A 26,542-nucleotide genomic window follows, 5' to 3' on the forward strand; every position below is an offset into this window, starting at 1 on the left:
CCCCAATAGCCGCCTTCAGTCATTTGCACAGTTTCCTTTCATTATTCATGACTTAACAATGGCAGCAACTTCTTCTTTCTGGAATTTCTGCCCTCTTCCTCAGAGTAACTCGGTCCCTGGTTGTCCTGTCAAAGAAATAAACTATCCATCTCGAGACACCATGGACTGTGCTTGGAATGTATGTCACTTCTGGATTGAGCATTGCCTGTAGTGGCTGTGGAGGCTGACTCATGAGCGGCAGCCCTTTCTGCAGCTGGCACAGATGAGTTACGTGGGCTCGAGGTCAACTAATGTTCTTTTTCTTCCTGTGGGCTCTCTTGCCTGCCGTTTGGTTGTGTCTTTTGTTCTCTGCTTTTTCCATGCCCTTCCTGACTGCTTGTCTTCAGGCACTCCGATCAGCAGCAAGGACTTCCAAGGAATCAATTCTGATCCTGGTCAACTTGAGATCATGCTCACAGACATCTTTGTATCATAGATGTGTGTGGCCTTTTGGTCTTGTACCAACAGCAAACTCGCTTTAGAGCATGTCTTTGGGAATGTGATCATCAGCTAACATGAGCCAGCCATTATAACCCAGCCAATATAAGGTAGAATATAACACATGGGCAATAGCAGTCAGCTCTGGCAGCTACTTTTAGCTGGACAGATAGATAGATGTATACACAGAGGCAATATGACAAGGGAACTTAGATGTCAGTCACATAAAAGGTATATTCAATTCAAAAAGACCAATCAAATACAAGACAATTAAATTTATACATCTGTTTGAGCAAAGCAGAAACCAGAGTCATTTATATGAACAGAACTGGACTGCGGAAAGGAGCTTCTCATAGCTATAAACTAAATCATATTAGGTTAAGAGATGTGTAGGTGGATGTCATTTGGACTTGGCAAAATGTAACGTTTTATAGATGCTCAGTGGCACATTCAATGTTTCTAAAAATCAATCCTTTCCAGTGAAATTTCTTCTGTCTGGAGCAGTGCCAGTGCATTCAAGCTCTTGAGCAAAGTTTAATGCCTGAATCTCAAATTCTCATTGTTAATAACGAAATAATTACACGATTTAAAACAAATCTTAGCATGGTACGATTGAATTTTCATTGTGTACTTTACAGAGTGGTGTAAATTCAAGATTCCATTACATTCACTGAAATTTTCTGGATGATATCACTGGGCCCTAGGAAATTTTTGCAGATTTTGTATCTAACATCAACATTAAGAAATCTGCCTTCTGTTCTCTTTCTTCCCCACCACAACAACCCCAAAAGACTTCCTCCTTGCACTAAAGCAACATTCTCATCCCTAATAAGAGCCATCCTTATAATCTCTCTAACTGTGACTGTTTAATTAGTGGCAATCACAGGTGCATTCTAGCTAGTCTTTGTGCTGCTTTGAAACTGTCCAAACTGATTTTACTCAGCACATTAAGCAGTCGTCAAGAGATTAAAAAACTTTCATCCCATCAGTCTGAACTGAATTTAAACCCTAGGCAGACATAATAGTATTGTCAGTCATCCCCCTGTGAGTTTTTTTAATAGAAGTTGATGGTCTTATAAAAAAAATGACTTCTGTTGTTCACATCACCAACCACACAAAAATATCAAAAGTAAGAACAACATGTTGGTCCTAGTTCACTCTACTGTTCCGCATACTGATGAGCTGCATATTGGTCAGCAAGTAACAGTATGGTATATGTTTTCAGGCTTTCAGACTCTATAACAACATCACTGCAAAAAACCCAATGTAATCAGCACTCAGCTACCATAGAGTGAGGCACTGTTCTGCTGTTCCAACATTCTGTGCCACAGAGTAAGAGGATGCTCCTCTATAACCCTGGTTTTCCTCCAAATAACCTTTCTCAATTTGAAAATCCAGCCCATTAATTGGGTGAGTCATCTCAGACCGTTCTCTCTGAAGAACTATTGTGGATAGCACTGAGGGAAGACTTAATAACAGATTAACTATTTGCTCTTGCAAATAATAGATGAAATAGAGGGAGATAAATGGGGGGAAATAAATATCTTAAAGGAATGATAAATAAATTTCCGTTTTCAGGATGGAATATGCTAATTTTTGGTACATGAGCACTGATTTGATTGGCAGTCCAGCACTGCAAGGTGCTTTGAAACATAACATAGTGGGATCAAGAAATTAATTAGACAAAATCTGAAGTACATTTCTTTCTCAAATGTGAAAAAGGAAAACCCCAGAAGGCTTCATGTAACAATGTTCAACATTATTTTTGAGTTGTTTCCAGTTTGTAGCTTCTTCGTTCTGTGACCGCTCTCCTGAAATCTTTAATGAAGGAAGAGATCCATCCAAACAGTTCCTGTGAGTCTCGATCCTGTGGTTCCCCAAATTTAACCTTTCAGAAATATTGACGAAGCAGGTCTCAGGTAATTTTATCATTGAAAGCTAACAGTGCAACTAAAAAAAAATTCACAAGTAATATTACCAAGATGGAACTGTAGAGTTTCTTCATTTCGTCACGTTGCTTGGTCAAGTCAGACAACTCAGCTTCATATTTTTGAATTATAACCTGGAAACAAAACAAGAAAGGGCATTTTATTTCAAAGCATTTTATAGGCAAGATTTCAGGCAACTAGAGAAAGGTTGCTTATTGCAACCAAATCCAGGTTGCTTATTGCAACCAAATCCATTTTTGAATTTCAGTCAAAGCAAACATCCTGGGCAGAAATTTCCCCTTGGTGGGCATGCGGGCCCCACTGGCTCGGTGGTGGGCGGACAGCTGACCCCCGCCACCGAAACGGGGCCTGCCGCCATTTTGAATGGGAGGGCCAATTAAAGCCCACCCAGCGGCCTGCCTGACAGGAAGCGCTATGTGCTTCCTGTGCAGGTGGGAGGGAATCCCCAGCTGCCAAAGTGCGCTCTTCGCACCTGCGTGCGAAAGAGCGCACTGCTCCCTGAGACTAAGTGCTGTCTCAGGGAGATTAGTAACAGTGTCCAAAACTTAAAAAATAGAAAAATAAAAATATTATTAACATGTCCCCCTCATGCGACAATGTCACACGAGATGGGACATGTTAATAAATATCAAATTACATTTATTGAAGTTTTTAAAAAGGAACATGAAACCTCATCCTGCCAGTGGATGAGGTTTCATGTATAATCAGTAGCCCACTGAGGCTCCTGGCCTGGTTGGACAGGCAGGGCCTTTAATTTCAAAAGAAAAACAGAATTACCTGGAAAAACTCAGCAGGTCTGGCAGCATCGGGAGAGAAGAAAAGAGTTAACATTTCGAGTCCTCATGACCCTTCCAGTTCTGCTGAAGGGTCATGAGGACTCGAAACGTCAACTCTTTTCTTCTCCGCCGATGCTGCCAGACCTGCTGAGTTTTTCCAGGTAATTCTGTTTTTGTTTTGGATTTCCAGCATCCGCAGTTTTTTGTTTTTATCTTTTTAGGGCCTTTAATTACCCTGTCAATGACCTCAATTGGTCATGGACAGGTTGGCGGGCGGACAGCTGATTTCGCTGTCTGCCCGCCTTCCTGGAAATTTAAAGGGACCAGGATGATGTCGGGGGTTCCTTCCGACGTCATCCCGGGTCATTTTCCTGTCGGCGAGCGGGCCCTACCCCCAAATCGCTGACGGGAAAATTCTGGCCCCTCTTGCTGGATTGATATTTTTGACTTGCAGATGTAAGGATTCTTCAGTTCCTCAAACTATATCAGAAATTGACCAACACTGATGTGCTCGGTGTAGAGACTTATTGAGACGACCTACATTTTATTAGAACTCCAACTTCAGTGCTTTTGCTGGAGAGAGCTTATTGACTTAATTCGCAGCCAACACTACTCCAACCCCCAGTGTCCCAGCTATCTCCATTTATAGGGGTGCAAATATCCATCATCTGTTTAACAGTGTAATTGCCATTAAACATTAACAATGTACTTATAAGATATTGAAACAGGGCACTGGACAGAACATCCTGATATTAACAGTAACTTTAATGTTGATATAAATATTGTAAGCTAAGAGCCTATTCATTAAAGGAATCTCATAAAAAAGCACTTTCTGCATAGCATGCCCTTCAATGTTGTACCTTTAGATTAACCATGTCATCTAATATGCATTGCTTATGATTTTACATTAATGGAGAAACTCAAAAAAAATCTTTTTTTACTAAATGTAAATGTGTTTTAGATATGGCTTACAAATTCAATATATCATGCCAAGTTTGCTGTGTAGACATTTTAAATTGCGGCATATTCAAAAAAAATTATTCTCCTGAAATTACCTTCAGTCCTTTGTAGAACTGTCCATCAGAGTACATCTTGTTCTTGGGTTTGAATAATTTCCCATACTGAATAATTTTCATCAAATCATTCTTCAAAACTGTTGCAACAGGAAAATTACAAGATCTCAACCATTCTTATCTGAACTGTGATAATACAGTACTTAAACAATCATCAGCTGGAACTACACTTAGGGTGAACAACATAGTAACATAGCAACATTGCACTTCATCTATTAATAGTGAAATGTGAAAGAGTCTATGCAGCAAAACATCAACGTAATGTACAGAACAGTAACAAGTGAAGCCAGGAACTGACAACATGCTGAAAAATGATTTCACAAAGGGTGAATTTGCTTGTCTCAGTTGATTCAATTCTAATTTAATTTAACTTTACAGCCACTAATAACTTTACCTTGCTGAAAATCTCCTTTATTTCGTATTCTTAGAAATTTCAATAGTTCTATAAAATCGGTGCCCTATTGTTGAAAAAAAATTAATATTTATATTAATACTTATTTATTTTTGTTTTGTTTTGAATTGATTTGGGTGATTTTGATCATACGGAAACATTTGCAATTGGAAGTTTATTCTGTCAGGGTTTCATTTGAAAGTGAATTCAAGTTGATTACTGAACTGAAAGTGTTAAGCATGGCCAAACTTTTCACAACTCTGCAAAGTTCACGCAGAACAAATTAAAATAGTGGTGCTGTACCCTTCATTGCCTGTTAGTGGTGCAGCAGAGAGCAATAAATTCTGCATGTTCAGCATTACCAATAGGGAGGCATTTCATAATCTTGAAGCAGTTTGTGACATGATGAAATATCTGCAAAATATAGTGGCTGCGGCTTTAACAAGAGGACGTATTATTGGTTGAAAGGCTCATAGGCAACATAAATTACGATAAAAACAAGAATGTGACATTTAAATAAATAGGTTTCAATATTTAAATCGCCAGAGGAATTCAAAACTGGCTACGAAAGGAGAAAATAGTTGTGAGGAGGATGGCAAGTTAAAATAAATCCCAAGCTACATATCACTAGAATATGCTTAGATATTTAACACAGGTATATGTTAATATTATGAAGGAGCAATTTGATTAAAACTGTAAATGTGTCAGAGGGTTGTTTACCCCAATCTGCACTTTTGCTGTTGGTTGCTTTTACCTGTTTTTCAATAGGCGTTCTTATTTCCTCTCTTCTTAGATGTCATTTCCTCCAATCCCACTCCCCTTAATCAGGAGTGGTGTCAGATACAAACTTTGATGCTAACAAGCACCTTCAATCTCTCAGATCACCAACCATGAGGTGAAGCATCCGACCAATTCTAGAAGGGGGTCTATCGGAGCAAGTTCCCAAAATAAAATAGCAAACTTACCCCCCCCTACACAAAGTGGAAAAATATGCTTTGAAATTAATTAGAAAGTTGATGAAGAACCAGGAGCAGATGCAACCCCAGTAACAATTCTTCCATATGGAATTTATAATGGAAATGTAGATATATTCTTTACCAAAACATTTATGAATTTGCTATAACGCACAGAGGAAATCGTCCCACTAAGATATTCAGAAGATCAACAATAATAATTTGCCACATGGTGTCAGAATCCAACAAATCTCTTCATATTTTAGAAAAAAGAGTGTTTACTTACCATCTACCTCAGCAATCAGGCCCTTAATGGAATCTAAAGGGGAAGAGAAAGAGATCAGTATGCGAGATGCAGCCAGTGTGCAGATACTGTAGCCTTTCTAAAAGCTCTGCTGGAATTAAATGTTTCCACTTACCTCCAGGAACATCTTCAAATTCTGTAAGCTCTTGGGGAAAGTTTGTCAAAGCTGGTTCTTGTGAAGTAATCTGCTCCACGAGAGCATGAAGTAGGGTGAACTTCCTGTCTTTCCCTCGCAACTGGACCACCTTGAAACACCAAATAGATCAGGGCTTAGGTCTGCAGCTATTTACAGTCAATGATTCAGGTGATGGGACTAAGTACAATGTATTAAACTTTGCTGACAATACAAAGTTAGGTGGGAAAGTAAGCCTTGAGAAGGACACAAGGTGGTACAGTCTGGTTAAATGAGTGGGCAAGAACATGGCAGGTGCAATATTATGTGGAAAAATATGAAGTTACCCCCTTTGGGAGGAGAAATAGAAAGACAAAATATTTTTTGAATGGTAAGACACTGCACTTAAGTGTCCTTGCATATGGGCCACTGAAAGTTAACATGTAGATACAGCAAGCAATTAGGAAAGCAAATGGTATGTCTACCTTATTACAAAGTGATTGGAGTGTAAGAGTAAAGAAGTCTTATTTCAATTGTATAGGGCTTTGGTGAGATCACATTTTGAGAACTGTATACGGTTTTGGTCTCCATATCTAAGGAAAGACATGCTTGCCTTAGAGCAGGACTACCCAAACTCTTTCCAGATGTGACCCCACTTTGATGCCTCAGACATCGTATGACACCAGAATGAAAGTTTCAGGGGTACTAGAATTGTTGAGTGGGAGGAAGGGGAAGCTTTAGTTGTTTAATGAGGGGGGTTGTCAGTGTACCTGTTGAACAACAGGTGAAGCTAGCTGTTTCAAGCTGCTACTATGCAGTAGCAACACAAGTGGTATTCAACGCTAACAGGATGCTGCCGCCAAGCCAAAATGACATTTTACCTATCAAATGAGTAATGTGGTATATGAATTTCAGCAGCAGTGTGATTCTAGGTGTGTAGGCTGCACACCCCAAAAATTGGCAGATAATATCAAACAGCATGTCCCTTCTGCTGTTTGCATTGGGCAAGGTACAGACTATACCCAACCAGCCCATGCTTGCAAAAATCAAAACACAGTGTCCAACATTAGATGTGATTCCGCGATTGGACAACATTTGCTAAATAATCCTCAGTGGGCTAAGAATTACACAGACAACCAATCTAAGATTGTCAGTCAGGCTTGCAGTGTGGTGCATTTGCATGTATTGGAAGCTACACATATTAATACACAGAGCCCTGTTCTTTGCAGCCAGAAAGAACATGAACACACATTGATTCAGCTAAACAAAATAAATGACAACCGTTCGCTGGTTAATTCCTCAGGGTAAGCTTTGCCCAATCAGAGTCAACCTGCCTGGTTTAAATTTCAAACAATGATTGGCAGTTAACTGTTAGTTACCATCATCTGGTGCATTCTCCATGGCAATACATCTATCAATCAGCATCCTCTTGCCAACCAATAAGCACTCTCCTCTCATACAGTATAAATTGTTGTTCCCTTTACATAAACTATTCTTGCGAATTGTCCTGATCAGTGCAAGATGAAAAGTTTCAACACAAAAGGTATGTTTTTTCGGCAAAACTCAAATTCTATAGTACCAATCAACTAATTCTCACTTCTGGGTAGCAACAGTTGATTAAAGTATCTACAAATTACAAATTGTGACATAATAATTAAGTTCATAATTGAAGTTCATAATTAATAATTAAATTCATATTTGGTACACTACCTGTTATGAGTGTTTTAAATAGATTTAAACATTTGGCTGTTTGTAATCATGTCTAAAATAATGTATTGGTTTACAGACTGCAATGTTTATCAACCTAATTGTGCATTAATGGTTCTGGGACATGAAAGTCATAGGTGCTATTGTAAAACAAGCATTTGAATCTGCTTATAAAATGGTCTCCACTCATCTTCAACCATTCTAATGAATAGGTTTACATATTCAGTCATAAATAGGATACTTTTTATATGCTGATCAAACTGGGAGAGTAAGAATAGGCTGAATAGGTTAACAAGCACCAGCAACTACTAAAGGACCATTGTTATCATTAAGGATGTGGTGATTTTGTTTTTGAAAGAGATGTCTTCAAGACAAAAAGTCCAAATTGCTGATTGAACATAGAAGGTTATGGACACTAGCTTTGCAGCAGAGGGTGGTCTTACGTGTCTTTGGAGTCAAACTGGGTCACAAAAACATAATCACGGTATTTCTTATCAACTATTCTTTTTCCCGAAGAGGATCTGAAGTTGTGGACTTGATATAAAATGTATAGTTTAAATGCAGCTTAGGAACAAATTATTAATGGTGCGGTTATACTGCAGATAATAGATTGAGACTGGTACAAAACTGAATCTGCACAGATTTGAGTTATACTGCTAGTAGTATATTGTTCTCTGGTGAGGATACATGGAGGTTTATGCATATGTGCTAATATATATGTGGAGCTCCACTCACCAATATTTAATTACCTGATAGATTTTTAATTTTTAGGTCCAGTCATTTCTTTAAGCCCAATTTTAACTCTGTGTAAGTCAATGGGTTTTGAATGAGTTAAAATTGAATTCTTTGTGTTAACATAAAAAGAATATCAAAATGAAGTTTAAAAGATCATTAAGGTTTACATGGGTGGCACCAGCTGTCGTGATTCAGTGTGAAATTCAAGCTGTATTAGACTATCTCCTGGTGACAGTCACACATTACATCCCAGAATTGAGTGCAGCTTGAGATCAGTAGTTTCACTCCTGAGTAGGGAAGTGATGTGTCACGGTATGATATCCCAGAACAGATCCTGCCATTCTTACAGTTTAACTGAAGGATCACAATTTTTAAAATTTCATGCTACCTAAGAACAAAATCAAGAGTGTGAGAGAGAACATTGTTGGCACCATCTTTTACTCATTCATGGATGCGAATGTTACTGGGAAGACCATCATGTTTCACCCATCTCAAAATGCCCTTAACTGCCTCTGAAATGACTTAGCAAGCCACTTCATTAAGAGTCAATCACATTGCTGTGGGGTGTGTCTGGAGTCACATATAGCAAGAGCAGGCAAAGACTGCTTCCTTAGTGAAGCAGATGGGATTCGACAACAATCCAGTAGATACGTGGTCACCATTATCAACAGTAGTTTTTATTCCATATTGAATTAATCAGAACAGAAGCAATAGAAGCAGGAGTAGGCCATTCAGCCCCATGAGCCTGCTCTGCCGTTCAGTGTGATTATGGCTTATCTTCTGCCTCAACAACGGTTTCTCGGCCTACCCCCATATCTCTTAATTCCCTTAGCATCTAAAAATCTATCAATCTCTGTCTTGAATATACTGAACAACTGAACATACACAGCTCTCTCTGGGGTAGAGACTTCCAATGATTCACAACCCCTGGATTCCCCGTTGCCATGGTACAATCTGAGTTTATGTCTATGGGTCATTAGGATTACCAGGTTAGGAACATAACCACTATGCTAGTGTTCCCTAAATTAGTGTGGAACAATAGCAAAAGTAATAGGATTTAATCAGAATCAAAAACACTGTGGAGGAATCATCAAGTATACCACACAGCAAAGGGTTTTTTTTCAGACACATCTCTACAGCAATTGGCTGGTCCCTCTGCATTGATCATGGATTATTTCATACAAGTCTTTCAAGGTGAGTTTATGGCAGAATTAGATCACAGCTTACCTTTGTCAGGGAGGAAAGGTAAAATCCTTTTGCCTTTTCTTTGCCAGCGTTTGTGTTCAGGAAGTTACCAATTGCAAGGAGATACTCGAGCACGGAAACAAACAATTTACTTTCCAGCAATTGAGAGCATGCCTTGATTTTCTGTCTTATCAGCTGAAACAAAAACAAGATGAAATGATTAATGGGACCTCATGCCACTCGAAACTCAGAATCACAGGCAACAAACCAACCCCTCATTTTCAGCATTTCAGCTGACCAAGGTCAGAAATACAGATCAGAACTGTGAAAAACAATTAACTGAAACATCAAAGTGAGTTTTGTTAAAATAAAATCAAGTTGGACTGCAAAACAGATTAAAAACATCCCATTTCTCTCTTTTTTAATGATAGACCTTGCCATTTTTTAACCAGTGGAACTATAAACTATATCACAGTTTTTTTTTCATATACTATCAAAAGGTACCAATCTCTATTTGAGGTGCCATGATGGAGCTGAGGGTTGGTAGTGAACATCCAGAACTAATTCAAGTATATTCTGAATACAGAGTAAATGAAAGGCCAGTGTGGAAGTGGAGACAGCATCTGGTACATGCTGGAAAGTCTGGTACATGCACAGTTAGACTGCCTGAAAACATAAAAGCACCATGGTGTGTTGGACCACGAGGACTAGCAGGGATGTGTGCTCCTTTCCAGATTGTTAGTGATGCATAGTAAAGACAGTTTTACTCTGAATGTGACATTGATGTATGTGGCCTGTGAGTATCTTGCAATAAAATTGAATGCCAAAAGTGAGCATTTGCAATCCCCCAACATTGCCAAAAAATGTGCATGACCACCAAAGTATCCACAGCTTTACCAACAGTATGACACTAAATTCTGAAGTGGTATTACTTCTGAGCAGTTGAGTTAAGGTGGAAAAAATATCGAGTTTATCTTGTTTTGTCTTTCTTCCGTTCTCGTTCCGAGGGCTGGCTGCACTATGATCAATCTTTCTCCACTGATTTCTATTCTTTGCTGTCCTCACTGCCTGTCCCATAGAAGTCAGTCCACGTTCTGACATTATCCGTCCAGGCCATCTTAGGTCTTCCTTGTGCATGTTTTCCAGGTACTTTTCCTTGCGTTACCTCTTTTTCCAAACACTCCCCTCCTGTTTGCACCTACCCATACAATAATCTCAGAATCTCAGAAACAGCAGGAATAGCATCACCCATAAGCAGAAGGAAGCAGACTTCTACACAACGTTAATGGCATGGATGCATTACAATCTGAAAAAAATAAACTCGATATTTTTTCCACCTTGATTCAAATTCTAAGTAAAGCCATTTCAGAATTTGGTGTTATACTGTTTGTTGGTAAAGTTGTGGGTACTCTGATGGTCATGCATATTTTTTGGCAATGTTGGGGGATTGCTAATGTTAACCTTTGGCATCCAATGTTGCTGCAAGGTACTCACAGGTCACAAACATCATTGTCACATTCAGAGTAAACCTTCCATCTCTCCTGCCCCAAAAGCACGCTTTTGTTCCTAACTACGGAGCTGTCCCACTGGCAGAACAGATGCACCAGAGGTGATGACACAGTGATATACAGTCGGGAGGGAGTGGTCCTTGGAGGCCTCAACATTGATTCTGGACCACATGAAATCTCATGGTATCCGGTCAAATACGGGCAAAGAAACCTCCTGTTGATTACCAATACAGACCTCCCTCAACTGATGAATCAGTACTCCTACATGTTGAACATAGCTTGGAAGAAGTATTGAGGATAGGAAGGACAAGGAATGAAGGTTGGATACATTAATGTCCAACATCAAGAGTCATTCTGGAACACAACTATTGAACAAGCTGGCTGAGTCCTGAAGGACATACTTGCCAGAATGGGCCTGTGACAGGTGGTGAGAGAACCAACAAGAGGGCAAAACCTATTTGACTTCATCCTCACCAATCTACCTGTCACAAATGCATCTGTCCATGACAATATTGACAGGAGTGACCGCTGCACAATCCTTATGGAGACAGGGTCCCATTTTCACAAAAAGGATGCTCTCCATCGTGTTGTATAGCACTACCACTGTATTAAATGGGATAGAATCAGATAAGAACTTGGCATCCATAAGGTACTGTAGGCTGTCGACAGCAGCAGATTTGCATTCAACCACAATCTGTAATCTCATGGCCTGGAATATCCCTCACTCTACTACTACATCAAGACAAGGGATTAATCCTTGTTCAATGAAGAATGCAGAAATGCAGGCCAGGAGCAGCACCAGGTATACTTAAAAATGAGATGACAACCTGGTGAAGCTACAACACAGCTCTACGGGCTTACTAAAGAGCAAAGGCAGTATACAATAGACAGAGTTAAGAAATCCGACAAACAATGGATCAGCACATTCAAAACCATCTACCACCCAAAATGACAAGAACAGAAGATGCATGGGAGCACTACCACCCGCAAGTTCTTTTCCAAGACACACTGCATCCTGACTTGGAAATGTATCAGTGTTGCTTCACAGTCGCTGGGTCAAAATCCTGAAATGCCCTCCTTGACTGCAATGTGGGTGCTCTTATACTATAAAGATTGCAGAAGTTTAATAAGGATGTTCACTACCCCTTCTCAAAGGCAATTAGGGATGGGCAATAAAAGCTGGCCTTGCCAATGGTGCTCACGTTCCAAGAGTTAATAAAAAAAATCATTCTATCTTGTCATCTTGATATGAGGTACTAACAATAACAACACCTTGTATATATTACATGCACATACACACATGCACAATCTAACACGTGTGCAATTCACCAACAGGATAATACCTAGAGCTGGATTTAATGGGGTACTGGAATCCCGGGCCCACCAGCTAAAAAGTCGCGGGGCCAGCCCCGCAGCAATTTAACAACTGATTGGCAATTAATAGACTGGAGATGGGGCTTCTGCTCCTCAGGAACAGGAAGGCCCACCCCATAGAGCTGCCAGCCAATCAGAGGTCACCAGCTCTCCAGTACTGGAAGCGTCACTGGAAGTGGTGGCCACTACACGGGAACTTCACCAGGGATCGTTGCTGGATATCTAGAGGGAGGTAAGTGTGGGTGGGATGGGGTAGCAGGGAAGGACCATCAGAGGTGTGGGGCAGAAAGGCTTGTTTACACCTTGGGGGGCCCTCCAATGGGGCCAGGGGCTTGTTAAGGAGGGACCCTCCCCCCTGCACACTCAGGGAAACCTGCCAGGCTGTCTGCTTGGCGTAGGCCTCTCTTGCTGCTGGTTAAACCCTGCAGCAGCCAGATAAGGCCCTTAAACGGGAACCCATTACCCGTTTAAAGACCTCAACTGGCCCACTGGCAGGTGAGCTGCCCAGTGCCAGCCCGTCCAGCCATTGGTATAATGTGGTGGAGGCAGAGGCAGGCAGGTCGATGGCGGGCAGACCACCTGCTGGATGTAAGGTGCCCTTCTGCCTTCAAACCTGCCGGTGAGGGAACATTAAGTTTAGTTCCTTGTGTGGGACATGCTATCATACTCCCAATCTTTTCAAATAGCATTCCATCTGACTTATCATAAGCAATGTCCTGCAGGTCCACTAATATTATGAAAAGTTCCCAAACTTCCCCACAGTTATTCAAACACTCACTGATAGGAATCAAAAGATTTGATGTGATTTTCAAAATTTCACAATAGCAAGCACTTTATGCTTACACTGGCCCTGGTTATACTTAAAATCTCTCACAATATGTAAATTATAGTTCATGGCCAATCATGGAAAAATATGCTAACAGTTTGAAGAGCATCTGTTTGGATGAGAAGTGCACAAATAACTGGAAAGAATAAATATATTGTAGATTCTTCAGATATCTTTCTGAAAACACTATAAGATGAAGAGTTTGTTCAAACAGAGTTTTTAATAAGGAGAAACTGTGCATGTGATTTCTTCATTAAGGTATCTTTAGTTGCGGCCACAGCATTCTTAAGATTAATATTTCACCACACATAGATTTGCTGTGAAAGCCATTCAGCACGGACTACTTCATATTCCAATTTCTCAAAAGCATAAGTAAAACATTTCTCCTTAGTCCTTATAATGCTGCATCTGACTTGAAATAATAGAATAATTAATCTGGAAGGAATCTGAGACAATCAAGCCGCACTGTCACTTTGATCCAAGTTACCACAATGTCCACTTACAGTTAACTCTCAGAGGACCACAGCGGATTTGCAAACTACACTCAAAATTATTAATAGGCAAGAATTTCTCTGTTTGCTATCTGTATTGAGACTGGGAAAAGTTCTTTTAAAGCTATCCTCAGTTCAGTATTTCTGGAACATCATGAACACATTCTAAAAGTACACATGAATTTAGCCATATAAAACTAAGCAGTTGCTCATGAATGGATTCACAATCATGCTCCACTTTGCAACCTAAGGAACGTTAGCTATATATTGTATGTTCTGCAAAATATATTTTATCTTTTGAAAGTGATTATTGTAATTATATTTTTTAGGAAATATATGGTCTAAACCTCTACTTTTACAAATCAAAGCAAGCATGTCAGCTCATTAAGGATTGAGCAAAATACCTTTAGTATTTTGCCAGCTTCCTTATATTTCAAGCTAATCATTGTAACTGGGCGGGGTGCAGGGGGATAGACTTATCTCAAAAATAATGGTGCCTGATAACGTATGCCATTATTAATATGAAAAAGAGGGGAGAGTGACTGCCCTTGACATCAAGACCGTGTGTGGCATGAAGGAGCCCTGCCAAAATTGAAGTCAATGGGAATCGTTTGGGGGGGGAAACTCTCCGCTGGTTAGAGTCACACCTGGCACAAAGGAAGATGGTTGTAGTTGTTGGAGGTCAATCATCTCAGTTCCAGGACATTGCTGCAGGAACTCCTCAAGGTAGTGTCCTAAGCTCAACCATCTTCAGTTACTTCACCAAAGTTCTTCCATCGTAATCTCAGAGGTGAGGTTTTTTGCTGATGTTGGCACAATGTTCAGTACTTTTTGCGACTTCTCAGATGTTGAAGCAGTCCATGGTCAATATGCAGCAAGACCTGGACAATCTTCAGGCTTGGGCTGATACGTGGCAAGTAGCATTCATGCCACACAAGTGTCAGGCAATGACATCTTCAACAAGAGAGAATCTAAGCATCTCCCCTTGATATCCAAGGGCATTACCATTGCTGAATTCTTTTTCTCAACTGGCGTTTAACAGAAAACTTTATTTCTTTCATTCAGGTGTCAAGGATCACAAGCTTCAACAACTCTTGGATATCACCACCCCTCCAGGTCCTTCTTTCCCATCACTTTCAGGCTTGGAGTGGCACTGAGCTCTCCTTTCACAATCTTCACCTTGGAATCCACTTCTTTGGTCAGGAATTCATCTCCCACACAGCAGCCCCTTTCTCTCATTTTCAGAATTCCCATTCCACCTGGACCCCTCCCCCTGGTCTTTACCCTCTCTAGATCTTTTCACATGATATCAGCTGTGTCAGTTTTTGTACTCTGCTCTTACTCTAAACTATCTACATCTGAACTTGCAACATTCTGTTCTCTCAGGTTCAATCCTAACATTGTCATTAAATCTGCTGACAAAGCAGGTACTGTTGTTGCTTGGCAAACTAACCTCTACTTGTCAGAGGCTGAACAGTAGCTGTGACACAGCTTCCTATCTTGCCAGACCATGATCCACTGACAAATATCAAGCCATCATTTCCAAGAGTGGCACTGACCTCATCTTCTCTGGACAGCATCCCTCCAACCTCATAGCACTCTATCCAGCACAATCTGTTTCTACCTTCTTTCCAAGATCCACAAATATCATTTGGGGCCTTTCCTTGCCCCAAAGAAGTGATTGCTTCCTATCTTGATTCAATTTTTTCTCTCTCCTTGTCCAGTCCCTTAGCTAATTTAACAGTCACCTAGCCATAACCGTCTCTTTTTCATAATGGGTGTCCAATCTCTTTGCTGATCCAACTCCTAGCAGGAAGGTCTGAGAGGTCTCCACTTTTTACTTGAACAGAAGACCCAGCAGTCCCCATCCAACAGCAATTGTTCTCACATTCAACAAACTTAATGAGTACTGGTCATGCTTGCCTTTCTGTGGGATATGTGGAACATTCTTTTTTCCAATCTTATTCAGATCAACTCCCTCAACTCATTTTCCAGTACACTGATGACTGTATCAGTGCCATTTCTTTCTCTCGTCCTGAAATGGAAAATTCTGATCAACGTACCACCCTTTCCTCACCTTTACATAGCCCATTTCCTACTCTTCCCTTCCCTTTCTTGACTTCTCTGTTTTCATTTCAATGGACAGGTTATCAACAAACAATTACTCTGAGCTGTCTCCCACAGCTCCCTTGATTACTTCTTCACACCCGCTTCCTGCGAGGGCTCTATCCTGCAAGGATTCTTCCAGTCTCTCCATCTCCATCGCATATGTTCTTATAATGCCACTTCCATACCAGCACTTCTGATATGTCTTCCTTTATTGTCAAATGAGAATTCCCCCAACCATGGTTGACAGGGTGCTCGACCAGGTCCTTCCCATTTCCTGCAATTCTCGTCCTTTTCTTCCCTTCCAGAACCATGAAAGTGTTCCCCTTGTGCCCCTTTTCTTCCCCTCCCACCCCAGCAACATTCAAAAGATCATTGTCCACCATTTTCGCCACTTCCAGCATGATCTCACCATCAAACATGTCTTGCGTTCCCCTTTCAGCATTCTGAAGGGACTGTTCCCTCCATGACTCCCTGGTCCACTCCTCAATCACCCCCAACAACCTCTTCCCTTCTGATGGCACCTTATAGTGTAAGCACAAGAAGTGCAAAGCTGCTGTTTTTCCTCACTCCTTCCCATCATCCAGGGCCGCAAACACTCTATCTAGGTGAAACTGCAAACCAATAATACTTTGTTCAATTTTGGTGTATTGTATTCACTGTTCACACTGGAGAAACCAAACGGGAATTGGATGACCGCTTTGCAGAATACTTCTGTTCAATTGACAACGTGACCCCAAGTTTCCAGTCACCTGTCATTTGAATTCTCTGTCCTACTTCCACTCTGACCCTCTGGCATCAGCATCCTAGGTTCTTCCAATGACGCTCAACATAAACTTGAAGAACAGCGTCATCTCTTTCGATTAGGCACGTTACAGCCTTCTAGACTCAATGTTGAGCTCAGCAGTTTCCGATCATAGCCACTTCCCCATTCTTTCATACAGCAGCTGTTGGTAATGGTTCTACTATTGCCATTTACACCTCTCCTGGACACGTTTTCTGTTTTTGCACTTGTCCGATAACCATCCTCTTTTGCCTTGCAGTACCCTCTTCCCTTTTGTCATTTGATCTCTCCAGTCTTCCACATTAGCAGACCTTTTTTTCTTACCTCCTCTCCCCATTTTCCCTATCTCAGTACCTGTTTAAAATCTGTTACATTTCTAACTTTATTCAGTTCTGATGACTGACTATCAACCTTAAATGTTAACTTTGTTTCTCTCGCCACAAATGCTATCTGATCTATTGAGTAATTCCTGCATGCTCTGTCATTATTGTGCAAATGGACTAGAAATTTATGGCTTGGAAGAGATATCGTGTTAATTGCAGATCACCACAAGTTGATGGATGATTTGCACTGCTCTGGCGTTGGCTTTGAAAAAACAGCATCTCACCCTTAACATCCAGATAATTTTCTGGAAGTTGTTGCATTTGCACATTAATGGTCCATTAAACGCAACACAAAAATTAAGTCTAGTAATGGACAATGTATAAATCCTTTTAATTATATAATTATTGATAACTGCCAATCAACCTCTCTTACCCAAAAAGTGAACACTTAAAGTTCCTTCAAGTTGTGAATTATTGTTGGAGATTTAAAAAATGTCACATTTTACATTTTGAAATATTTTTCTTACTTGCTTTTTTGTCACTTTTTTCACTCTCTACAAATCTTTCCCTCTCTTTAGCTATCTGATTTGACACTGAATCTATCTGTTCTAATTCACCTTAATTCTGTGTTTTCCCTTTGCTTATTTCTTAATTATTTAATCTCATTGGGATATACCTGTTGGTCCTGTTGTTCAACAAGGTCCCAGATGACCCACTGCCCTTGCTGCACCATTATCAGTTCGCACTTCCATCAAATTTAAAACCTAAAGGTGCAATTGTAAGTCCGACGAATGGGGCACACCACAAGACGTTCTGCCCCTGCAAAATCTGGCCTCATATGTTTTTCACCACTCCATCATAAATTAGATCATCGCTTTCAATTGATAGTCCATGATTTATTAATTACTTTTTAAATCCTCCTGATGTGCAAAAATGCATCATTTCCGTCTGTTCTGTTGAGTTCTCTGGTAATTTATTCCACATGTTTCTTATTCCTTGTTTAAAAGATTCTCCTTTCTTGCTCTTAACTTTACTTCTCTTTTCACTTGTACCTCTTGGTATTTGAACCCTTTGCAACACTGAACAGTTTCTCTGGTTAAGCTTCTGTCAATCACCTTCACAATCTTGAAAATTTTAATTGAGCCTCTTTTTTATTATCGTTTCCTGAAAATTTCCTTCCCCCCCCCAAAAAAGGGGTCAATTTTCCAATTTTTACTCACTCTTAAACTCTTGACATCTCAATAAAAAAAATCAGCTGATTAAATAGAGAGATTATGTACTTTGGTCAGGTCTTCTTTGTACAGTATTCAAATAAAAGCATTCTTCACACACTGTAGAAGTCTGGTCCTCTGCTAATTGGTTCCTATGGGAACACATGCTCAGCATACAAAAATGTCAAAATCTTGTTTGTACCAGAGCCAACAGATGATCTACCGTCCCCATTCCTTGTAAAGGCAAATATGACACATGTACGTCAATTAATTTTGTCCAAGGCTGCAGCACACAACAAGTTGATACTCCGCTCCCCCTAGATGATCAAAATACTGAGCGGTGTGCTGGGATTGCATGGTGTGCAGAATGTTTCTATTTGAAGAATGAAGAAGTCCTACCAAGACAGGAAATCTATGACAGCATATGGATTTTAAGGTGACATATTGACATGGGTAGGGAATTGGGTAGGTGATAGGAGCCAGAAAGTACTTAAATTGGCAACATATGACTAGTGTGGTATCCCCCAGGAATCAGCTTGCCACTTTATTCATAAATAACTTTGATAAAGGAATAGAGAGTTGTATATCCAAGTTTTCTGGCAACATGAAGTTAGGTGGCACAGTAAATAGAGTAGATAGGAGGAGGGGGTTGCAAAGAGAGATTAAGATGAAAGATCCAGTGAGTGGGCAAAACTGTGGCAGGTAGAGTTCAATGTGGCCAAGTGTGAGGGCATTATTTTGGACCAAAGACAGATAGATCAGAATATTTTCTAAATGGTGAGAAGCTAGGAATTGTGGAGGTGTTGAAAAATTTGGGGATCCAGATATAGAAATCACTGAAAGCTAGTGGACAAGCACAAAAAAAAGGACAACAGGCATCATCTAAAAGGGTCTGAAATACAGACGCATGGAAGTTACATTACAATTATATAAAGATCTGATTAGTCCTCATTTAGAGGATTTTAATCAGTTCTGGCCACTGCTCCTCAGGAAGGATATGTTGGCCTTAGAGAGGAAGCAGCGCAGTTCACCAGGCTTATACCAGGGCTAAAAGGGTTAAATTATAAGGTCAAGTTGCATACTTTAGACTTGTATTCCTTTAAGTATAGAGGATTAAGGAGCGATCGATTTGAAGTTCTTAAATTACTTTAAGGATTTGGCAGGATAGATATAAAGCAACATTTGCTCTCGTGGGGAGTCCAGATCAAGGGAATATAATTTAAGCTCTCCCTCAAAAAACTGTTGTGGCTAGGATAACTGAAAATTTCAAACCTCAGATTAACAGATTGTTGTTAGGCAAGGATATTAAGGGTTATGGAATGAAGGTGGTTAGATGGAATTAAGATCAACCATGATCTATTGGAATGGCAGAACAGGCTTGAAGGTCTGAATGGCCTACTCCTATTCCTATGTACTTAATTCCTCATTTTCCACATGAATGCATAACAAAATAATACAACTTAAAAGGTAAGGCACTGAAATCTTAACAACAGCTGAAAAAACCTTTGAGGGGATTTATGTGCAGTGGTGCAAACGGTCACAGATATTTCCACCTTTATGGGATGGACAATAAATGCTGGCCTAGCCAGTGACACCCACATCCCTTGAATGAATAATAATAAAATAGACATTCTGGTGGCAGAGCTGGAGAAGCTATAGGAGAGTATGTAGGGCGACAGCTTGACACACATAAAGAGCATCATGGGATGGTTGGCGCTGAGATCTACAGTAAAGAAGGAATTAATCAAATTGCAGGGTATATTGCATATTCATCTAATATCCATAAAATTTGGCAGCTTGATCTTGCTCTTTGTCAATGACCAAAAATGACTAAGACTGGTCTTAATTCAGCTTGTGATATGTCTCATGGCCCCTCATGCCCCCCATACCAAGGTATACGCACTAAAAATCCCTATGGCCCCTCATGTCCCCCTTGCCTAGTTATGGGGCTTCCATGCCCACTCACTCACTATACAATGTATAGAACAATGAACACTAGAGGGAGAGTAGCATGTGTAAAATAAACTGTAAAAAAAGACATTCATTGATAACTTTCTACTTTCTTAAAAATAAACTCCTTTTTTCCTACAGCCCAATAAAAGTGTCAATCTTTCAGGCCCTTAAAATATCAATAGCTGAAACTGCAAGCACTTGAAACCTCTTTATCATGTGTAAATAAACATTGTGAAATTAACAGCATAGATCAGAATCAGACCTGTTAATTGAGCAATGCATTTTCTGGGACTCAGATGTTTCAATGGGCTAATGGATGTCTGGGCTCTCAGCCAACTTGGCATGGGAGGCTTGAGTGGCTATAACGGTTGTTGGTGGCATACCTTCACATGGGGAAGCATGGGCAGTCATACATGGTGGGTAGTGGCATGAGTGTTGGGGGTTGAAAGGGTGTGAGGGGTGAGGTCTGGAGAGCTTTTCTGTTTTCATTTCAACAGGGATGAAGTCCCATAGCACCAAGGCAAGCCTTTTAAACAACCTCCTCAGCACGCCCTCCGAATTTTTTCCCAGGTCGGCTGGCCTGACTGCAGTTCCTGCCCACAATAGAAATCCCGTCCTTACGGGAACATTCTCCCGACGCCGGTGGGCCGAGCCAGGAACTTTCCCGACTCCTGTTACTCGCCTCTGGGAAGAAAACTCAGCCCATTAACTCTGTTTCTCCCTCCACAGATGCTGCCTAAGCTGCTGAGTATTTCTGCATTTGCTGTTTTTAATTTCAGATTTCCAGCATTCGCAGTATTTTCTTTTGTAAGAGGGTAAGGCTTTGTGGGCCAGGGGAAGCATTTGCACTCCTCCTGCACCATAAGATTGGAAACAATGGTGTAAAGGCATTTACTTTCTTCCTGAAACTGTCTGCTGGTAGCTGATTTTCATGTTGGCAGAAGTCTCCTGCGGAGGACAAAGCCGGGGTGAGGGCTGAACTTACTGCAGCGGGTGGCGGGACGATTTTCTGCTAGCAGTAGCCAATTAAATGGCTTCTGTTGGGGCTGCAATCCCTACTAAGGATAGTGAGCACCCCCACCACTACCTCAAGAAATGTCTGACAATCAGATGGCAAGCAGCTCGCCCCACTGTGGCTGCACCTGGAGGAAGTGGGCACACAAAGGCAGGCAAGTGGGATCTAAGGATGAAAGGGCCAGGCAGGTGGGTCCTGAAAGGGGAGAGTGGGGTAGTCACTGAGGACAGGCAGTGCCATTTTTGCTGGGGCAGCCTCGTGGCAAGGCAAAAAGTGCCCAAAAATCAGGACACCCCGACCCTGGTGCTTGCTGGGAGGCCGCCAGGGTTTGCCTAATGGTCTCCTAATGCAGCAGCAAGCCCTCAGCTGCTGGTAAAATGTCAATGGAGGCAGTAAGAAGCCTTAAGTGAACACTTGTCCACTTAGGTGGCTTAACTGAGCTCTAGGCAAGTGGATCATCTGCCACCTTTCCTGCCGCTGGCAGAAAAGCACAATGATGGGAATGTATCAGGCACACCACCCGATACCTTCCCGCAGCACTTTGGCAGCCTTCCTGCCCCTAAATGGCTGGTAAAATTCAGGTTTCCAAAGCAGGTCAAATCTGACCTGCCAGCCTCATATTTAAAATATTTAAATGGCCAACCCACCTCCTGGGAGTGGTTTGTCTGCCCAGCCCTTGTTCCATCTCCGCTAAAGCCAGAAATGATAGAATTGGAGTTTTAACATCTCACCCCACCCAAGCCCACCCATTTTGGGGGGTTAAAATCTTTCCCTCAGTTTCAGAAAACTCCAGACTGGAACTTCCACTCCTATCTTTGAAAAGCTCATTGCCTTGTAACCTTAACATTTTGATGACGAGTCATACGGACTTGAAATGTTAACTGTGTTCCTCTCTGCAGATGCTGTCAGACCTGCTGAGTTTTTCCAGTTATTTTTATTTTTGTTTCAGATTTCCAGCATCTGCAGTATTTTGTTTTTAACCTTAATGTTTTCCTGTTTTGTCCCTCATACCATTCCAGTTAAGCAAAATACTGTAGCTGCATTTTGTCTGTCCATTTTCCTTTATTAATTCCTTTTTCTTCAGTGTGATCTGAAAGGGGCAAGCAAAGCAGTATTTTATAGAAAAACAATAATCAACCCAAGGGAGAAAGAATCACAACTCACCTATCATAGACAGATTCAAGAATTTAAGTAGTGAGTCGCACCAGGACCAAAAAACTTAATGCTGAGGCTGGGTAAAAATTAAGTCATGTATAGATGCTTCCCATTACCTCATATGGAATGGGAACAACATGTCACACATTATCACCAGTACAAATTATGTCGTTAATTTATTTTAAGTATCCCAACTCTTCAGAATAAAGAACTCTCTTTTGCCAAATGAAACTAAACCAAATAAAACATTTGTTGAAAACTGTCTGCTACAACCCAACAGCTGCTTAAAGCATCAAACTACTGATGCAGATTGTGTTCAGGAGCTTCAGTTACCTTTCTCCATAGCAACCATTGTGGCACTACCTGCAATCAACTTGCGTGAATTGAATACACCAGCCACTAGTACAGTACACTGTGGAGAGGTTAAATATGAAATTCATAACTTAAACAACCTTTTTAATCCTTTCTTCACAGTCTTGATTCCCAGATAACCCGCAGAAACCATATCAAATGCTGCTTACTGATGCACATTAAAAATAAATAGATCAACAAACTATGATTAGTATCTCACTCACGAGTCATTCACCCCTAAGGAATGTATTAGTACACAAAGGGTGGATAGGGGGAAGAGGATGGGATTGGGTTTAACAGTGGATCCACTGAGGCCTCACAAATAAGAAGGAATATAAATGTTTTTTTTTCAGTGTGAGCACTGAACTCTTCTATTGTCTGATTAAACAGGATTGCAGTGGAAGAAAATAAAATTTAAAGCACACAAACAATTCACTGCTCATATAACTGCCACGGAATGTTATTTAATGTCATCAGTATGAAAGATGTCAAATAACTCTGCCACCATACATCTTTCAGTATTGAGTATTCTTGTAAAAATATGGGGTGATTATTGAATTTTGATTGTAAATGTGGACCATAATATAGCCAACTTGCTTATTCATCACATCGCATGATCACCTGGGTCAGATTTTAAATAATACAATTGCCCAATTGGTGAGTATAGAGCTTTAGCATAAATAACTGCTGGGAGATGAGAGGCTGGGCACAAAGAAAATTTTCTAATTGAGAAGCCTGGAAAATGTCTTCTCAATTGCAGGCTACTTTGATTTAAGTTTTTCAATTGTTTCCCACTAATTTCAGCAGAGCAGTTATCCTGGTAGGAGTAAACTGTTCTTTTTCCCTTGCAGATGAGTCTTCTTGAAAACAAGGACACAAACCTTTGACAGAATGGAAGCTGGGGACACATTTTAGAAAGCTCCTGGGCTGGACTGAGCTTCATAAGTTTTCCCAAGAGGCAGCATAGTCTGGATGACTCACGTTTTCTGACAAATAATTGGGTAGTCAGCCAAATGTATTCTTGGCATGTGGGCCTTGCTGGCAAGGCCATCATTTATTGTCTGTCTCTAGTTGGCCTTGTGAAGATGGTGGTGGGACTTCTTAAACAACAATATCTTGCACTTAAATAGCACCATTAATGTGGTATTACCAGGTATTTCATAGGAATGTAGTCTGGCAGAAGTGTCATCACTGTCGTTCATGTGGTGAAGAAGCTGTTTCCATAGATCTGTTAGGTAGGAAGTGCCAGCATTTTGACCCAGTGATTATGAAGAAATGATGATATATATCTGAGTTACGATGGTGCATGACTTGGAGGATAACTTAGAGGTATTGGTGTTCCCATGCACTTGCTTCCCCCATTCTTCTATATGTTGAAGGTTGTAAATATGGGAGATGAAGGAGCCTTGATGAGTTGCTACAGGATATCCTATAGGCAGTACATTGCTGCCAAAGTGCACTGATGATGGTGTGGACGTTTAAGTTGGTGGATGACACCTGCAGTGTCTGTAATGATCTTCTGGCATCACTCATCAGGCGCCTGCCTAAATATGACTCAAGTTGATAAAAGGATCATCAATAATGGCATCCAGAGGGTGGAATACTGGCATTTGTTTTGGAATCGGCGAAGTTTTTGTATTGGTTGTAGCTCCCTCCCTGCCCCTTTAAACAACTGCAAAATCATCTCCTCTCCTCACTTTCAAGAACCACATCGAAAAGACAAAGGCAAAAGTGAGCACACGAAACAACATCCTGAATAAGCTCACTAACACAAAACGGAGAGCAAGCTCGAAAACATTGTGAGCTAGTGCATTTCCACTGCCGAATACGCCTGCCCTGCATGGGAAAGATCTACTCATGCTAAGAAGATGGATGCCCTTCTGAATGCAAGCTGCCGACTTATCACAGGTCGATTAAAACCAACAAACAGCACCAGCCTATATATCCTGGTGGGTATCACTCCCCCTGATATAAGAAGAACGGTAGCCAGCAAGAAAGAGCGATTCCGTCAAACATCAGATGAGAGGCACCCTCTACATGGTTATACACCTACACCTAGCCGCCTAAAGTCAAGGACGAGCTTCATGAACAGTGTTGTTCCATTACAATCAGCCCCATCTGAAGCCCGTATCACCTTGTGGAAAGACCGGCTCGCCAGTTTCGAACAACCCCCAGCGATGGAAATTCTATCGGATGAAAGCCTTCTCCCAGGAGCTAATTGCAATTGGGCAACCTGGAAGTGCCTTAACAGACTTAGGACTGGTTTAGGTCGTTCAAAGGGGATATACAACCAGCCTGACAACTTGCGAATGTGGAACTGAGCCACAAACTATGCAGAATCTCCTGCAATGCCTATCACTAGAGGAACCCTACACTGTTGCAGATCTTGCCGAATTCAACAACAAAGTGAAAAAATGTGTCCAGTTCTGGCTGGGCCATGTATAGACTGTCTGTGGGCACGATAAGAAGAAGATCTCCTCTCGCCTTCCCCTGCTGGGCGTACCTCCAAAAATTCAGACAGGTGGGAGAGCAGAAAGCTAATCCCAGCATATGCTTGGCAGTAATGAAAACACAGTTGAAAATCTGGGTCATGTTGTTGACCAGGATATTACTGCAATAAATCATTTCTGGCAATGGGATCAGGCAGCTGTGATGGAATCAGTGACCTGATTTTAAAACTGTTCCTTATGTGTTTTTCTCCTTAGCAAACTGAACATGCTTTTAACAAAGTGTCTATATTTGTTTTACTTCAAACATCAATAATTTCATGTAGCTTTATATAGTGTCTTCTAAAGTTCAGTCTAATCACTACAAAGTAACTTGCGTAGTCCCATTGTTAAAAACAGATTTTTAATGGACCATCTTTTGAGGTGGGAATTACAGTGAGGTTATCAGTGCTCAGTTATTAAGAAACATATTGGACTGCACCTTCTGGGCCAGAATCTTCAGGTTGGCATGCGTGGGGCGGGCCCTGCTTGCCAACGCATAAAATGGGCATGCGTCCCGATGTCACCACACGTCATTCAGATCTTCAGTTCAGCGGGCACGCAAAGGCATTGGCTACGCTCCCGCCGCATTGTCAAAGACCTATTAAGGCCATTTAAAAACAAATTAAAGTACTTAACTGAGCTGCCTGTCCAACCTTAAGGTAAACCTGACGGGCAGCCTCATCCACGGGCGGGATGAGGTTTCATGAAGGTTTTCAAACATTAATAGAAATTTTTAATAAAATTCATTGACATGTCCCAGCTCATGTGAGGACATGTCTTAATTTTTTTTTCTCTTTATTAAAATTTTTCAAACTCAAACTAATCTTCCTGAGGCAGATCTGTACCTCAGGGAGACTTCTGCACTCTTTCACACGCATGCACGAAAAAGCACAGGCCCTGACTCAGCCTCCTCCCCCTTAATTGGCCTGCCCATGTAAAATGGTGGCGCACAACCAAACACGGGCAACGATCGGCTGCGTGCCCACCTGCACCCAGTCCCGCTCAACACCCCTGACAGGGAATAAATTCTCCCCCTGGTGTCTGCACATGCTGTTAAACTTGGAAATCAGGAGGTTTTGTTCCATTTTCCCTGCTCCATCATAAGTTCTATAGACTGGTATCTCGGTGAGAGATCTGGCATTCAAACATACGCAACCACAGTAGTATTACCCACTAAATATCTAGTAAATACACGAGAAAAAATTAGGCCTTGTCCATTCAATTGTAAGTGAATCTTTAAAAGTGTGGTTGGCCTTAATTACTGCCAAACAAGCGTACTGACACTGCAAATATA

At 41.0% G+C, this 26,542-nt stretch overlaps 1 protein-coding gene across 1 annotated transcript in view; it reads right to left on the reverse strand.

Annotated features, from left to right (window-relative positions):
• Positions 1 to 693: 693 nt before the first annotated feature.
• Positions 694 to 26,542, reverse strand: part of LOC121287430 (protein diaphanous homolog 2) — a 140,174-nt gene continuing 114,325 nt past the window's right edge. Inside the window, exons 12-17 of the mRNA XM_041205305.1 lie at positions 9,705 to 9,857; positions 6,039 to 6,168; positions 5,906 to 5,938; positions 4,258 to 4,355; positions 2,456 to 2,539; positions 694 to 2,365 (exon numbers count right to left, since the gene is read on the reverse strand). Coding sequence (XP_041061239.1) covers positions 2,237 to 2,365; positions 2,456 to 2,539; positions 4,258 to 4,355; positions 5,906 to 5,938; positions 6,039 to 6,168; positions 9,705 to 9,857 — 627 coding nt within the window. The 3' untranslated portion in view covers positions 694 to 2,236. The remainder of the gene's footprint in view (positions 2,366 to 2,455; positions 2,540 to 4,257; positions 4,356 to 5,905; positions 5,939 to 6,038; positions 6,169 to 9,704; positions 9,858 to 26,542) is intronic.

Source organism: Carcharodon carcharias, chromosome 14 (assembly GCF_017639515.1).
Source record: "Carcharodon carcharias isolate sCarCar2 chromosome 14, sCarCar2.pri, whole genome shotgun sequence".
NCBI classification, from domain to species: domain Eukaryota; kingdom Metazoa; phylum Chordata; class Chondrichthyes; order Lamniformes; family Lamnidae; genus Carcharodon; species Carcharodon carcharias.